General features: G+C 39.2%; 1 protein-coding gene across 1 annotated transcript in view; it reads left to right on the top strand.

The window, feature by feature from the left end:
• The window catches only part of Bdp1 (BDP1 general transcription factor IIIB subunit), a 91,386-nt gene extending 76,808 nt beyond the window's left edge, over window positions 1-14,578 (top strand). The window contains 5 exon segments of the mRNA NM_001402161.1: window positions 1,266-1,470; window positions 4,607-4,643; window positions 6,195-6,462; window positions 7,857-8,112; window positions 11,842-14,578. Of these exon segments, the coding sequence (NP_001389090.1) occupies window positions 1,266-1,470; window positions 4,607-4,643; window positions 6,195-6,462; window positions 7,857-8,112; window positions 11,842-11,976 (901 nt within the window). The 3' untranslated portion in view covers window positions 11,977-14,578.
• Window positions 14,579-14,772: the final 194 nt, after the last annotated feature.

Genomic DNA, 14,772 nt, shown 5'->3' with positions numbered 1-14,772 from the left:
CTAGAAATTAAACCCAGGTCTTTAAGAACAAGTATTCTCGATTTCTTTCTCTCTCTCTTTCTCCTCCTCATCCTTTTTTTTATTTTTTTATTTTAGATAGTCCCCCTGTGTACTCTTGGCAGTCCCGGAACTCTCTGTGGTTCAGTCTGGCCTCAAACTCAACAGAGATGCGTCTGTGTCTCAGTGTTGCTCTTACAGGAATGCACCATTGTACCCAGCCAAGAAGCAAGCACTCTTAACTGCGGAGCCATCTCCTCAACCCTTTCTTTACTCTGCATGCTTTCAGATAGGGGTCTGTCTGTCTCACTGATTTAGTTAGACTGACACACCAGTGTCTCACTGCTCCTTCTCTCCACAAGAATCAAAGCTCCAAGGTCACAGTCTGGAGATCTCTACTCAGACCTTCCTTATGGTGGGCATTTTCTTGATTAAGCCAGCTCCAAAATTCCTTGATTCTAGGAATTTTTTATTTTCCCTTCTGATTTCTTTATTCAAATCTTTGTGCAGGTATATTACTAAATTTCCATGTGTACATCCATTTGATCTTAGTTCAACCTAGCATATTTCCTTGAGGGTGTTTTGTCTCTGGTTGATCTATATTGTTAAGAGTGGGTATGGAAAGACACTATGGCTGTATCAGAGCCTATCTTTCCTTTACCTCAGTGTAACTTGTCTTACAGTCACTGACGTTGTTGGTGATTGCTGTGGAGATCTTAATAATTATGTGGTAACTTAGAGAGTACAATATGCTTTTATATTTGATGAAGATCTCATTTAAATGTATGTAATACTTGAGACATGTATGGTGGCAGATGCCTTTCTTTAATCGTAGCACCCAGGAGTCAGAGGCCAGCCTGGTCTATTTATAGTTTCAGGACATTCAGAGCTACATGAAAGATTCTGTCTCAAAACCAGGAAAAGCCAAAGCCAATCAATCAGTCAAAAAACAACCCAAAAGTGTATCTGCCATACAGTTCTGTTTTGTTGCTTTTGAGACATGAGCTAATGTGATGCTTCTCATCATGTGACACTTGTTTGGTCAGTTATTAGAGAATTAAAGCTTTATAGACAAGGAGAAGGCTTTGTGTTCTTTAAACTTAGTTCAATGTTGTTGAATTTAAGTTCCGAGTCTTTAACTGTAAATGCACACCCCAAACGTTTATCAGCTTGTATTTCTGATACTCACTAGGACTTTCCATTGGAACAGTTACTTCATCAGTCAACTTCTAATTCACTGGTCTTACATGTGTTTGTTTCCTGTGCAGTGGGAGTTTACAAGCCTCTTCGGTTGTTCAGGATGTTACGTGCTCGTCTCCTTCTAGAAGTGGCGATTCTGAAAAGCCTCCTGCTATTGTGGAGCTTACATCTAGGAAGAGGTTTTGTTGCAGTCCTGATGAAAGTATTCATGTTCCTCCTGCCAAAAAGTCCTCATTTGCTCCAGGAATTGATTATCAAAACTGTACCTCTGGGGTAAGATTAGATTATTATTATGTACATACATACATACATTCATACATAATACAACACCATACATACATACATATGTACATACACACTGCATCATACATACATACTACATCATACATACTACATCATACATACATACATACACACACTACATCATTCATACACACACACATACATACATACATACATGCATACATACTGATCTGTAGACATAAGAAAGGTATTTCTGACACTAGTCATCATATCCAGGTCAAGGTAGTTTGAGATGATCATTTTTAATCAGTTCAAAGAGGTAACCAAACATTAATTAGGAAACCTACAGTGGCTGAAAATAACAAGCTTCCTGTTAGTCTAGATCTTCACTTTGCCACCTGCCTAGCAACTGTGGGCTGTTATAGTTACAACCTCAGGGCTCTGAATAATCTTTCTAATGTGTGAAGATAACAGTAACATTCTCTTCATCGTGCATTAACACTTTTTCTCTCAGGAATAAAACCACACGCTCCAATGCTTAATGTTACTCTGTGTGCATCTCCGTCTCGCTCTGTAGCCACATAGGCCCTCTTTCAGTTCCTTGACTGCTCTGTAATCCATCCTGTCCTAAGGTATTTCATTTGCTCCCCTCTGTGAGGAACATTTCCTTATGAAACCTTACAGACTGAGCCCCAGTCATCATCGACACCAAAAGAAAAAAGGACAGGGAGGGAATTTTCTGTTTTGCTTTGTTCTTTTATAAGTCATTTGACCCATACAGTTAGAAAATAGAAAGTCAGGCTAGAACTGAAAGACTCTTCTATGTATGTGTCATTGTTTACTTATGCACTGCTGGGAAACCAATCTAGGAATGAACTGGTGTGTGTCAGACAGGTGCTCTAGCACTGAACTATACCCAGGTCTGTTGGCAGCCTTTCTGTTGTTTTGTTTTTCTAAGGCAGAGACTAGCTGTGGAACTCAGATTGGCCTAGAACTTGGGGTAGCCCAGGCTGCCCTCAAAATTATGATTGTCTTGCCCCTCAGCCTTGCTTGCTGATGGTGAGATTAGAGTCATGTACCTTCTCCCTGGGTATAGTAAGGTCTTATCAGAAGGGAGACAAAGTTCTCTGATTTGTGTGTGTATGTGTGTATGTCTATCTGTCTGTCTGAAAGTCATGAACCTCCTGGTTTAGTGACAAGAGCAGTGGCGCTCAACCTTTCTAATGATGCAATCCTTTATTTAATACAGTTCCTCATCTTGTGGTGACCCCAACCATAAAATTATTTCATTGCTACTTCATAACTGTAATTTTTGCTGTCATTATGAATCATAATCTAAATATCTGATATGGGACCCCACAGAGGTCACAACCCACAGGTTGAGAACCGCTGTTCTCATGTATTTAGATTATAGGTGTGGGTCACCATTTGTGATCCATACGTTTTGCTTTGCTATAGAAAAGATGTTTTAATTAGTACACTGTGCATTGTGAGGGGACATTGCTCACCACAACTTTTTTTAAGATTTATTTATTTTATATGAGTACACTGTAGCTGTCTTCATGCACACCAGAAGAGGGCATTGGATCCCATTTACAGATGGTTGTGAGCCACCATGTGGTTGCTGGGAATTGAACTCAGGGCCTTTAGAAGAACAGTCAGTGCTCTTAACCTCTGAGCCATCTCTCCAGTCCCTTTATTTTTATTCTTTAAGGGATACATGTGGGGGCAGGGTAAAGACTCAGTGGGCAAAGTACTTGAGTTCAAGCATGAGAACTGTGTTCAGTGTCCAGCCCTCAAGTAAAAATGCCAGGTATGGTGGCATGTGCTTGTAACCCTGCTGCTGGGCAGACAGAGACAGAAGGATCCATGCATGGGCTCAGGCAGTCTAGGGTTACGTTCAAAGAGGTGACTAGTATTTCTGAGGCTGATCTGAGGACGGTACCAAAGGCAGTCCTCTGACTCCACCCACATTCACCTTACTCCCCACTCATGGAGGATGTAACACACAGATGAAAAACGCATATTGCTATCAGTGTGCTAAAATATGTGTAAGGCTGAAGAGATGTTCTTCTTACTCCTGTTGTTCTTGCAGAGGACCTGGGTTCAATTTCCAGCATCCACATGGTAGTTCGCAAATATAGGTAACTCCTGGACCAGAGGATTTAATGGCCTCGTCTGATCCCCAAGGGCATCTGCACTCACATCATGTACAGATATATGCAAACAAAATATTAAATATAAAAATAATAAGATTTGGGAGAGGGAGAGGGGAGGGGGGCTTATGGGCAGGAAACCAGGAAAGGGAATAAAAATAAAGAAACAATAATAAGATTTAAGGAAAAGGAAATCTGCTGGGTTTATTTGTGATTTTATTTTATAAGTTTTGTTTCTTTACTTTGCTTTTCTTTGCTCTTCTTTTCTTTCTTGACAAGAAGGATGTGGCTATATAGCCCAGGCTGGACTCACAAGTCAAGATTATTCTGCCTCTGTGTTCCAGAATGGGATTATAAATAAGTGCTCCCACAGCTGGCTTTCTCTTGCACTATTTTCAACTCAAAGTAGCTTTCTGTGTTGAAAACTGTTTGGTTGAGTCTAAGAGTCTGCAATCAGCCTGACAACCTTGCAGAAACCTTAGTTACATGCTTTTTTTTTTAAAGAATGGAGAGTTGTATAGTTTTTCTGTTGAATTATATTAGACTTTTATCTTGTTGTATCATCTTGGCATTTTTGAAGCAGACTACTAATTGACTATTAGTATTAGTTTGTCAGTGGGCTCTTTCTAAAGGTCTTTAAGTTGAGGGGTCAGGGATGGACTTCAGTGGTAGAGCACTTGCTTAGCCTGTGTGAGATCCTGACTTGGATACTCAGCTCCATAAATATGAAAAGAATTGTTTCATTTGATGCCTTTTAAGATTTGGTATCAATATTATGCCCAAGATAAAAGGCATTTAACAGCTTTCACTTTTCCAGTGTGCTCTATCTAGATCAATTTAAATAGCAGCAATATCTTTTTTCCACAAATGTTTAATTTGAGGTATAATTCCACATCTAACTCTAAAGCTTTCTCAGAAATGTTTGTTCTCTGTAGCATGATGGAGAGAATGGAATTTCAATTTACGTAATAAGTGGATTTCTAAAAACTTTGTATATTTTTTTGAAACAGGTATGTTCAGAGGAATTAAATGTTTTTGAGAAAACAGGTGAGTGAAATAAATTTAAATAAGACTGTATTTTGCTAAGTACCCTTGATTTGTTTGTTTGTTTATTTATTTGAATAAGAACCATTAACATGGGTAAAACAGATATCTGATAAACCGTAGATATACTAAATTTTAAGAGGAATAATATCATTGAAAAGGTCCTTATCAATGCTTATTTTTAGAAGTGTTTTCTTATGTTTCACTCTAAGGATTAGAGTAAGACCTTTAATCTATTTTAAATTTAGTTTTATACAGGATAAGAGAGAGCTAACTAGCTCTGTTCTGTTGTTATAGTAACTGGTTTTCTCAGCACTATTTGTTGAAGAAACTAGGCTATCTTCATTGTTTTAGCACCTTTCTTGAAAATCAGGTGTCTGTAGCTACATATTTATTTCTGTTTTATTCTACTGCATTGCATAGCTGTTTTTGTACTAATACATACTATTTCTATTTCTACAGTTCTGTGTTATAGTTGTATTGGTGTCTTTGGGAGAGGGATGGTCTGGTTTATTGTTAATGCTTTCCACGGTAGTTCTAATTTGATTCACCTTTTTGATTCCCAATATTTTTCTTTGTGTTCTATCCCTGCTCTTTATACACCTTCACTCCCATCCCCAAATCTCAGTTTCCTTGCCTGCCTTTACATCCATGTTGCTGAGTCCTCTCTGGGTTCCGAATTGGTTCTTTATTTCATTTATTTGGTTCCTTGTGTCTTTGACGTAGTAGATCCGTTTTACCAGTAGACGTGAGTTTCTCATGCATTCCCAGCTCAGGAGGAGTCATGCTGACTTGCCTTTTCATGTTCCTTGTGCTTCTGGGTTGCAGTTTGTGCATTGGTGTTTCTAAGACAGTTTTACTGTTTATTCCTGGCTGTCCTTGAACTTATGGCAGTCTTCCTGCCTTTACCTCTGGGTTGCTGGGATTCTGGGTGTGCATCACCACACCCAGGGTCACAGTGTGTAGCCCCAGCTGGCCTGAGACTCACAGAGACGCCTGGCCTCGGGTTCTTGTTTTTGCTGCTTAGCCGTTCTGTGACTGCGAGCTTTTCAGCCGCCCTGTGATCTCATTTTGCTTGGTGTAAAGACTTTTCCCCTTTGGTGTAAAGTCTCCTTTGTTTTCCTGACTTTTGTCTATTCTGGAGTCACGTGATAGCTGTGTTGATTCATTGTTTTGGCAACCTCACTCATCCTCAAGTCATTTTTCTTGATATGTTGTTCTTCAGTCTGTCTGTCTCTGTCTCTCGCTCTCCTTCCTTCCTTCCCTTCCTGCTTGTTTCTTTCTTCCTTCTTGAGATAGGGTCTCACTCTATAGGACTCTCTGTGTAGCCCAGACTGGCTTCAAACTCATAAAGTAGTTTTTCTGTTTAGCCTTTTGGTTGCTAGGGTTACATGCTTACACCGCAGTCCCCTGCTCTAATCGGTAGTTCCTAATAGTCTACTCCACTGACTCTAATATACTGTTCTTGCTGAGCTGGGTTTGTTTTCCTTAAGATACTCCAACTTATTCAACTCATTTAAATATTTCAAATCTCTCTCTATTTTCTCTTTGAAGAGGAGTCTTGCATGGGACAAGGCATTTTCCCTACCTCAGAGAGCACACATGCAACCTCAAAACCTCAAAAGGAACACAGTGAACAAACGTCTCAGAATACAGGGTCATCTGGGTCTCTTGGTGAAATAAAAGATGCATGTGTAGAAAACACCATGACTGAACTGCCTCAGAGTGAGGTAGTATCTGATAAAGAAGAGAAAACGGATCCTGCTTCCAATTCTAAACAGAGGGACAGCGTGACGTCATCTTCAAAACCCCCTCTGACCAGGTATCATTAGAGACTCTGTACTGACTCTCCCTGTTCTCAGATGAGGAGAAACAATATGCAGCAGGCTTGATAGAGGATGACACTCGGTGCTAAGCTTTTCTATAGATGTAGCCTCCATCAGTTGTGTAATGGGAAGACAGTTTAGCCCAAGGCCTACAGAAATAGTCCAGGTATACATTCTGTATGACTGGGGCTTCGCTCTACTAAAACTGACTGGTTAAACAGCAAATCCTTAGACATTTGCACTTCAGTTCCAGTCTGTTTGTGGTCATTGTTTTGATGAATATACCTGGTGTTTGTGAAACAAACATGTAGCTGGGATGAGACAATATAGAGTTGGTGTCGTGTGACTCTGGAAGTTGTTCTATTCATTTTTCAAATAGTGTGTCATTTTGTTTCCTTGTGGCTTTCAGTATGGTTTCTCTTTAGGTCCTTACGTACTGCCGCCACTCATTTTCACATACGCACTTGAAAGAAGCCTTTAGGGGAATTAGTAATTACTGTTGTCAGCTGCATCAGAAACTTTAATTTGGTAAACTAAAAATAACAGGCACTAGCTTTCACTAAAGGGAAAAGACACGTATATCTTTAAAAGACTTATTTCAAGCTCAGCATGGTGGAACTTACCTTTAATCCCAGCACTAAGTAGGTAGATCTCTGTGACTTTGAGGCCAGCCTTCAACTGGTTACATAGTGAGTTCCAGAACAGTGAGAGCCTACATAGTGAGACCGGGTCTTGAAAAAACAAACAAGCAAACAAACAAACAATATCGGCTGGATGCTGGCGCAGGCCTTTTAATTCCAGCCCCTGGGAGGCAGAGGCATGTGGATATCCGAGTTTAAGGCCAGCCTGGTCTACAGAGTAAGTTTTAGGACAGCCAGGTCCACACAGAGAAACCCTGCCTTAAAAAAGAAAAACCAAAAACAAACTTCAAACAATACAGAAGCTCATACAGACCATCCTTAGGCTGCGCCATGGACTCAGCATGTTTTCTAAAACTTGCAGTCCTGGTGCATTTGACTCAGGCTTTATCTGTTTCAGATCCAGAATTCCATGTTGGTAATGCTCCCCAGGTAATTCATGTGCACTTTTAAGCTTAACCTTGTCTGTGTCACAGATATACATCAAAGAGTAGTGTCATCAGTACTTGCTAAAGTACCACTTCAGCATTAATTGAAATAAAATTATTTTAAGAATGTGCCTTGCTGAGTTACTGTAGTGTAGCAGAGCTTGAGAGGCTGAGTCAGGGAGACTTAGCTACATAGAGAAAGGCCTCCTGTCACATCAGCAGCGAAGGGCGTTTGTGTGTGTGTGTGTGTGTGTGTGTGTGTGTGTGTGTGTGTGTGTGTGTGTGTGTACACATTTGTCTGAATCTTTGTGTATTCATTTCTAGACCTGGCAGAAGGCCTTTGGGATTTTTATCATTAATATGTCCAAAAAATAGTTTGGAATCTGATGAAGTGACTCAAACCCATAGTAAGAAGCGACTAAAGCCTCATATACCTGTATCACGACGAAATTTGAAAAAACCTAATCCACTTCATGCAAGCCAGAAAAAAAATCAAGAATCTTCAGATCCACTCCCACCACCAAGTGTGACTGAAACTGTCTCTGATAACACTGGAAGTTCTGAAAGCTCAGCAGCTGAGGTATGTGCCAACTGTCGTGTTTTATTGTGTATTAGATACATTTATTATCTGAATAAGGGAAGAAAAAAACAAGTTTATTTTCACTTGGATGTCAGAAATTATTTTAGTGCAACTTCCGTTTACCACAGAAATGCAGCTAATTTAGTATGACCTATTGAAATAGCCAGAATTGGGACACTTACTTGCAGTTCCTTCAATCCAGCTCTCTGACCCATACTGGTAGTGTTATTTGTCTTGGGAGAAAAAGTCCTGACTCATAAAAATTCAAGGAAGCATAAAACTAGAATTTGTTTGTATATTATTTCTATGCATCCTGAGTCTAATGGCAAGTTCTAGGTTGAAACAGAAGTCTGTGACCTTCTATTTGTTACTGCTAAAATATTGTTACTACTTCTCCTACAGTGGTGGGGATTTGATTTGACTTGGGGCTTCATGCATTCTAGGAAGATGTCTTCCTTCCCCGTGAGCTGCCTTGTCAGCTTTAGCATCCCCGTCAGGTGTATTGCGGAACACTTGCAGCTGTTAGCAGTGTGACAGTGGCAGTGCATAGCATGTGAGTGTCTCAAAAGAAGAGGCTCCTTTGCATTGTCCATAGAGTTTAACATCTAGTCGTTGTCTGCCACTTCAGAAACTGAATTACACGTTTAAAAGTCGGACTCTCCCAGCGCCAGCACAGCATCTGCTTCCCTAAATATTCATTCAGTTAGCTTTGTGTATTACTAGTTTGTTTTACTTAATTTTACTTTTATTATTTTGAGATGACATTTTATTATATAGCTTGAGCTATCTTTTTTTTATTCAAATTTGACTTTTTTATTAGATTTTTTTTGTTGCAACTTTTTTTTATTAGATATATTTCTTTATTTACATTTCAAATGTTATGCCCTTTCCTGGTTTCCTGTCCACAAGCCCCAAGCCCCCCTCCCCCATATGGATGTTACCCCTCCCCCCAACAACCCCTCCTTACCCCCTCCACAACATTCCCTTGCACTGAGGGTCCAACCTTGGCAGGACCAAGGGCTTCCCCTTCTACTGGTACCCCAAAAAGTCCATCCTCTGCTACATAGGCAGTTGGAGTCCAGGGTCAGTCCATGTATAGTCTTTGGGTAGTGGTTTAGTCCCTGGAAGCTCTGGTTGGTTGGCATTGTTGTTCTTATGGGGTTGCAAACCCCTTCAGCTCCTATAATCCTTCCTCTAATTCCCCCAAGCTTGAGGTATCTTATAGAACTCACTGATAGCCCAGGTTGGCCCTGGAAATTCTGATCTTCATATCTATTTCTGACTCTAGTACCTCATTACTTTTTGTTGCAAAATAGTATCTGTCATATGGGTGTATCTCAATGTGTTTTTTGTTTTTATTTGAAACACAGAGTTTAAGACTGGCCTGTAATTATGGACTATGAAGACCAGGCTGCCTGCTAGGATTAAAGACTCAGTTTCTTTTATTCACTTACTTGTAGAAGGACCTCTCTGTTCTTTCAAGTTTTTTACCATTATGAGCAGAGGTGATGTGAACACTCATGTATGTCTACGTGGAAACACATATTTTTATTTTTTAGTGATAAATGTCTTAAAAATATTTTCATTATTGGTTATTTTTAATCTGACACAGAAATCTCAATAATAAAGCTTAATCCTCTTGATTCAGTCATCTGAATGTGGGGATTATAGGCCTGTGCCGCCATATGTCGGCCTGTCCGACGTAACTACACAGCATTCCATTATTGTGTCGTGCTGCCTCGTGATACCGAGTTTGTATTAGAAGCATGTAGGTCGTTCCTAATTGTGTGCCACATCAAATAGCACAGGAATAGTTGTGATAAGCAGGTCCCTTTACCTGTTCATCCTCAGACTTAGTAGATGTTCATTTGTCCTACTAGTAGATAGAGTTAGAAGTGTGACAGACTTACCTGCTCCTCTGTCTTCACAGGGGACGTGTGGCAGTTACACAGTGCCACCACTGCACCCTTTGCTTCTGACCCAGCACCCACACTCGCTCTCTTTTAGATCACCATCTTACTTCCTAGCCCCGGCTGGTTTTAGCTGGAATCCAAGGGCTTAAGGTTATAGAAATGTCCTACCATGCCCATTCATTCTCTAGCCTTTATGTGCGGTTGGACCTGTGTGTGGCTTATTCATTCTCTTTTCTGGGTATTTGACTTAAGAAAAACTTGTCTTTTATTTTCATAGTGACTTGTAGACTTTCTTAAGAATATTAAGGGAGAGAGCCATTTTATAATACAGGTTGCAGTATTTTTCTGTATGCCATGTATATTTTTAGTTTGTTTTTGCTTTTGCCATGCAGATATTTTTTAGTTTTGTGTTGGTAAATTTATCAAAAGCATTTTGACTTCAGATTTTGTAATCATTTCAAGAGATATCCCTTTCTTCACTCTAAGAAATAAAATTATCTTTCAGTGGTTTTTACAATAAATTTTTGTTGTCTTTGTTTTGTTTTGTCTTGTTTTTTTGAGACAGGGTTTCTCTGTGTAACAGCCCTCAAACCCACAGAGATCCTCCTGCCTCTGCCTCTGGAGTGCTAGGATTGAAGGGGCAGCACCGCTGCCTGGCTATGTTTTAACATTTAAGCCTTTGCATCCTTAGAATTTTTGTGTAAGGTATAGGTCTAACTTTCCAGCACACGGGTGTGTAGTCAGTAGTCAATATTTACTGACTACCCCAACGTTTCTCATTTTTATAAAAATTTTTTTGGAGACAGGCTCTCACTATGCATCCTTGACTGGCCTGGAACTCACTGTGTAGACCAGGATGGCCTCAGACTCACAGAGATTCACCTGCCTCTGTGTCCCAAGTGCTGGAATTAAACATGTGCACCGTATTTTTTAAATCATATTTTAATTCTCATACTTTTCTTGGGGTCCCCCAAGAACCTCCAACATCTCTTCCTCCCAATTCTATGTCATCATTTTACTTCATAATTCTGAGTCCACTCAATTCTGCCCATCTAAAGAACTGACTTGGACACTGGAGAGAGCTTACAGATCTTGCAGAGGGCCCAGGTTGGTCCCCAGTACCCACAAGGTGGCTCACAACTAACTCCAGTTCTAACTATGGTGCATGTAAAATCAAGCAGGCATGCATACATATGCAAGGATTATTTAAAAGTTTAAATCTCTGTTCACACATCTGTTTCGTATGTGTTGATATGTTCTATGCAGTTTTTTTGTGTTTTGCTTTATAAGGTACAAATATGTTAATCTGATTTTTGAGCATCAATTCTTACTCTAGCAATTAAATGTTTTAGTTGCAGACTTAACAGTGATTTAGTTCTGTATATTTAAATTGCTTTTCTGAGAATCAGGATGAAGTAATCATGCTGTCATTTACTTAATAATGGGTATTTAAATTTAGTTTGCTTCTATGTTTTTCTCGTGTGTATATGTTTTCACCTGTTTGTGGGCACATGTATGTTAAGGCCTGAGGTTGACCTCTGGCCGTCATGCCTGCCTAGTATTTAAGGGGGGGTCTGGGTATCCATGCTGTCAACCTCGTGCTCCTGCACAAGTGTAACCACTGAGCAGCCTCTCCAGGTGCCCTCTCCCTGGATTACCCACTTTATTAGGAAGCAGTAAAACCCTTCCTTGCCTAGGGGTGGCTCACTTGTTTCTCCCTTTTTGCTAGGGATTGAGCCTCAGGCCTCTGCGATGTAGCCATCCCTGCAGCAATGCATAAATAGTAGATTACATGTCAGTTTCATTGTCTTCCAAGGTTTCTTCTGATCAGCCATTGGTAGAAGAAGAAAAATGTAAAAATGGGCCAAAAGGAGCATCTGAAGAAGAGGTGACCACAGTCTCAGAGTTCGTCTTCAGTGACATCTTCATTGAAGTGGATGAAACAGAATAAAGCTCTCTCCTGGGGTTTCCCCTTCTTTTTACTTTCTATATTTTTGTAATGAGTTTGAAATTTCCAGCGACCCTGACTTTAACAAAGCAGTGTTTAGAGAAGCACCACTGCCTATTTTTATTTAGGTCAATTTTGAATATTTATTGAGCTTCATTTGAAGCTTTTATAATCAGTGGGAAACATTTCATTCTGATTGACTTTGCGTTTTGGAAGTACCAGGCAATGACGACTGGTGTCACCGACAGGCACTGCAGCTTGTTTACATTTGATGCCCTGTGAGAGCACACGCTGACGTGAGAACGGTGTGCATACATCCGTATAAAATCATAGTGCTGACATACTTGGAGCTCGATTATATTTAACATTTAGTAACCCCCTTTTATAAAGGTGGCTGTGTTTTCTTTCTGTGGGGTTTTTTTTTTTTTTTTTTTTTTGGTTAGTTTGTTTTTTTCTTTTCTTTTTATTTTTTCTGTTTCTTGAGGGTGATCTGTTGTCTATAAGTATATGAAAGCAAATTGTGAAACTCCACTTTGGTATGGTAAAGTTAAAACTTTTCTATTATCTATTTGACTGGAAAAAATGTGTATTTTTCTAATTCATGGTGATGTAACATTAGTCCTGATTGAAGATCTAGTATTTAAACTTGTATTTATAAAGGTGACACATCAAAGAGATTATTTATTTTTAAATTTTTTATTTAAAATATATCCCAATTTAATTATTTTCACTTACCAGATGTGGGTAAAGAAAGCATTAACAAATAATTTGTCTCCTTTTCCTCCTTACTTTAAAAGCTATTTTAAAATGTCATAATTGAGACTGTTAAGGTAGTGTTGATATTTTGAATACTTTTCTCACACTTTAGTATATTGAATTTGTACTGTGAATATTTTTGCTTTTCTTACTCTAATCTCAGGATTTTCATTGGAAGAAAAATTAACCTAAAAGACAAATTGTCCTTTATAACTGAATCTTTTTACACACACACACACACACACACACACACACACACACACACACACACACCCCACGTCCTTAAAACAGTTTAGTCCTACTAAATTTTGTCCATAGAACATGTGGGCCTTTAACCCCAGAACATGATTCTGATGTTAAAGCAGAAAATATGACAGGAAGACTTAGCAAAGCCAGTGATGTCCTCATTATGAACTTGGGTGTTTTAAATTTTTGTGTGATTCATGTGTCTTGTTCCCCTTACAATTTTCCCCTGGTTCAAATTAAACTCTTCGAAGAGCAAATGTATTCAATTTTATTTTAAAACCTCGTGCGTTGATATGATTGATGCATTAGCTCGGTAGTTAGAAGTTTCTCCACAAAGCATTCTTTGTGAGCTGTAGCCCGCAGGGCTTCCCGTGTTCAAGACTGGCCTTGCACTCTGTAGGTGAGAGTGTTCTTCAGCTTGTCCTCCTCCGCTTGGAGCACAGGGCTTTGCCCACCTTTATGCCTTGCTCAGAGAAGAAGCCATGGCTTTCACACGCTAGGCAAACACTCTGCCATGTGGGGTTTCCCAGCCCCAGACTACAGGGGGTGAGAATCAGAAGGTGCTGGTATCTGTTTGTAGGAGCTATTTGCAAAATGTGCCTAAGATTCAAAAACTATGTTCAGTCTGTTATGAAGTGAGCAATACTTCAGTTGGAAAATATTTTTACATCTAGGTAAATTTTCGTTTTTCATATTGATAAAATGGTAACCACTTTTCAAATTTCAAAGCAGAAGAAGATAGAACTCAATGAGTCTAGATTGCTGACTGTTGAACTTCCTGGGACATGTTTGTTGTGCTGTCTGTGGCTTGGAGTAAAACGTACAGTTCAGTGTTTGTTATAAAGGAAGATCTGTGAGTTGGATGAAATTCTCAAATGTATGCATCTGTTTCATGTGATTAATGTAACAATCATGGAGGTAATTCACATCGCTGTTTCAATGCTGTTTTTGTTTTTAAAATGTCATGTTCTGTAAAGTTTTTTTTTCTTTTAAGTGTTACTTGGGTTAGATCACCGAGACTCAACTATTATTTATCCCTGTATATTTATTTTTTTAACCTCTGACTCATTCATCTGTAATAAACTGATTTTATGGAAGATGTAATTTATTGTATAAAGACTCCAGGGGTATTTGTTGTAAAGAGAATCAAGTTAGTCAACAAACTCTCCTGCTATCACAGTCTCAAACCTGTGCAGGAAGGAGAAACACAATCAGTGTGGTTAGCTTTAAGGCTTTGGGAAGATTTGCTATGGTGCACAGAGGTTGCAAGGAATTTGTTGTAGAACTCTTAAAGGAGACGTGTGAAAGGAGTTTACCTTCTCCCGACTGTTTTCCTCTGATCATTTATACCTTAGCAGACGGCTGAGTCCTGGTTAAAAAGTCTAATTGTTGGTAAACAATTAAGGCAAGACATAGATGAAAATATTAATATCCAATGTTTACCACCGTATTATTCTAAATGCAAGTGACCATGTATAATATCTTGCTTGAAGAAGTTTTTGACAAAAGAAGCAATATCTATCATTTGTAAGTTTTCTTGTTCTAAAGAAAGCAGTTATGTTCTGTAGATAAAATTTATGTAAATAAAAGTTATTTTATACCATTTTTGTTTTGTCCTTTTCAAACAACAAAGACGTAATGATATCAATGTTCAGTTAATTGGTCTCTGTTTTCAGTTATCGTCTATATTTCTCTATAAAATTACAGTATTGTTGGATATGGTGGCTCAGGCCTGTAATCCCAGAATCCTACAGAGGCAGGAGGAGTGTGAATCTGAGCCTAGTGACCCTGTCTCCC

The sequence above is a fragment of the Rattus norvegicus genome, chromosome 2 (genome assembly GCF_021556685.1).
Source record: "Rattus norvegicus strain SHRSP/BbbUtx chromosome 2, alternate assembly SHRSP_T2T, whole genome shotgun sequence".
NCBI classification, from domain to species: Eukaryota; Metazoa; Chordata; class Mammalia; order Rodentia; family Muridae; genus Rattus; species Rattus norvegicus.
The sequence above is the reverse complement of the archived record's forward strand: the minus strand, read 5'-3'. Positions and strand labels throughout refer to the sequence as shown.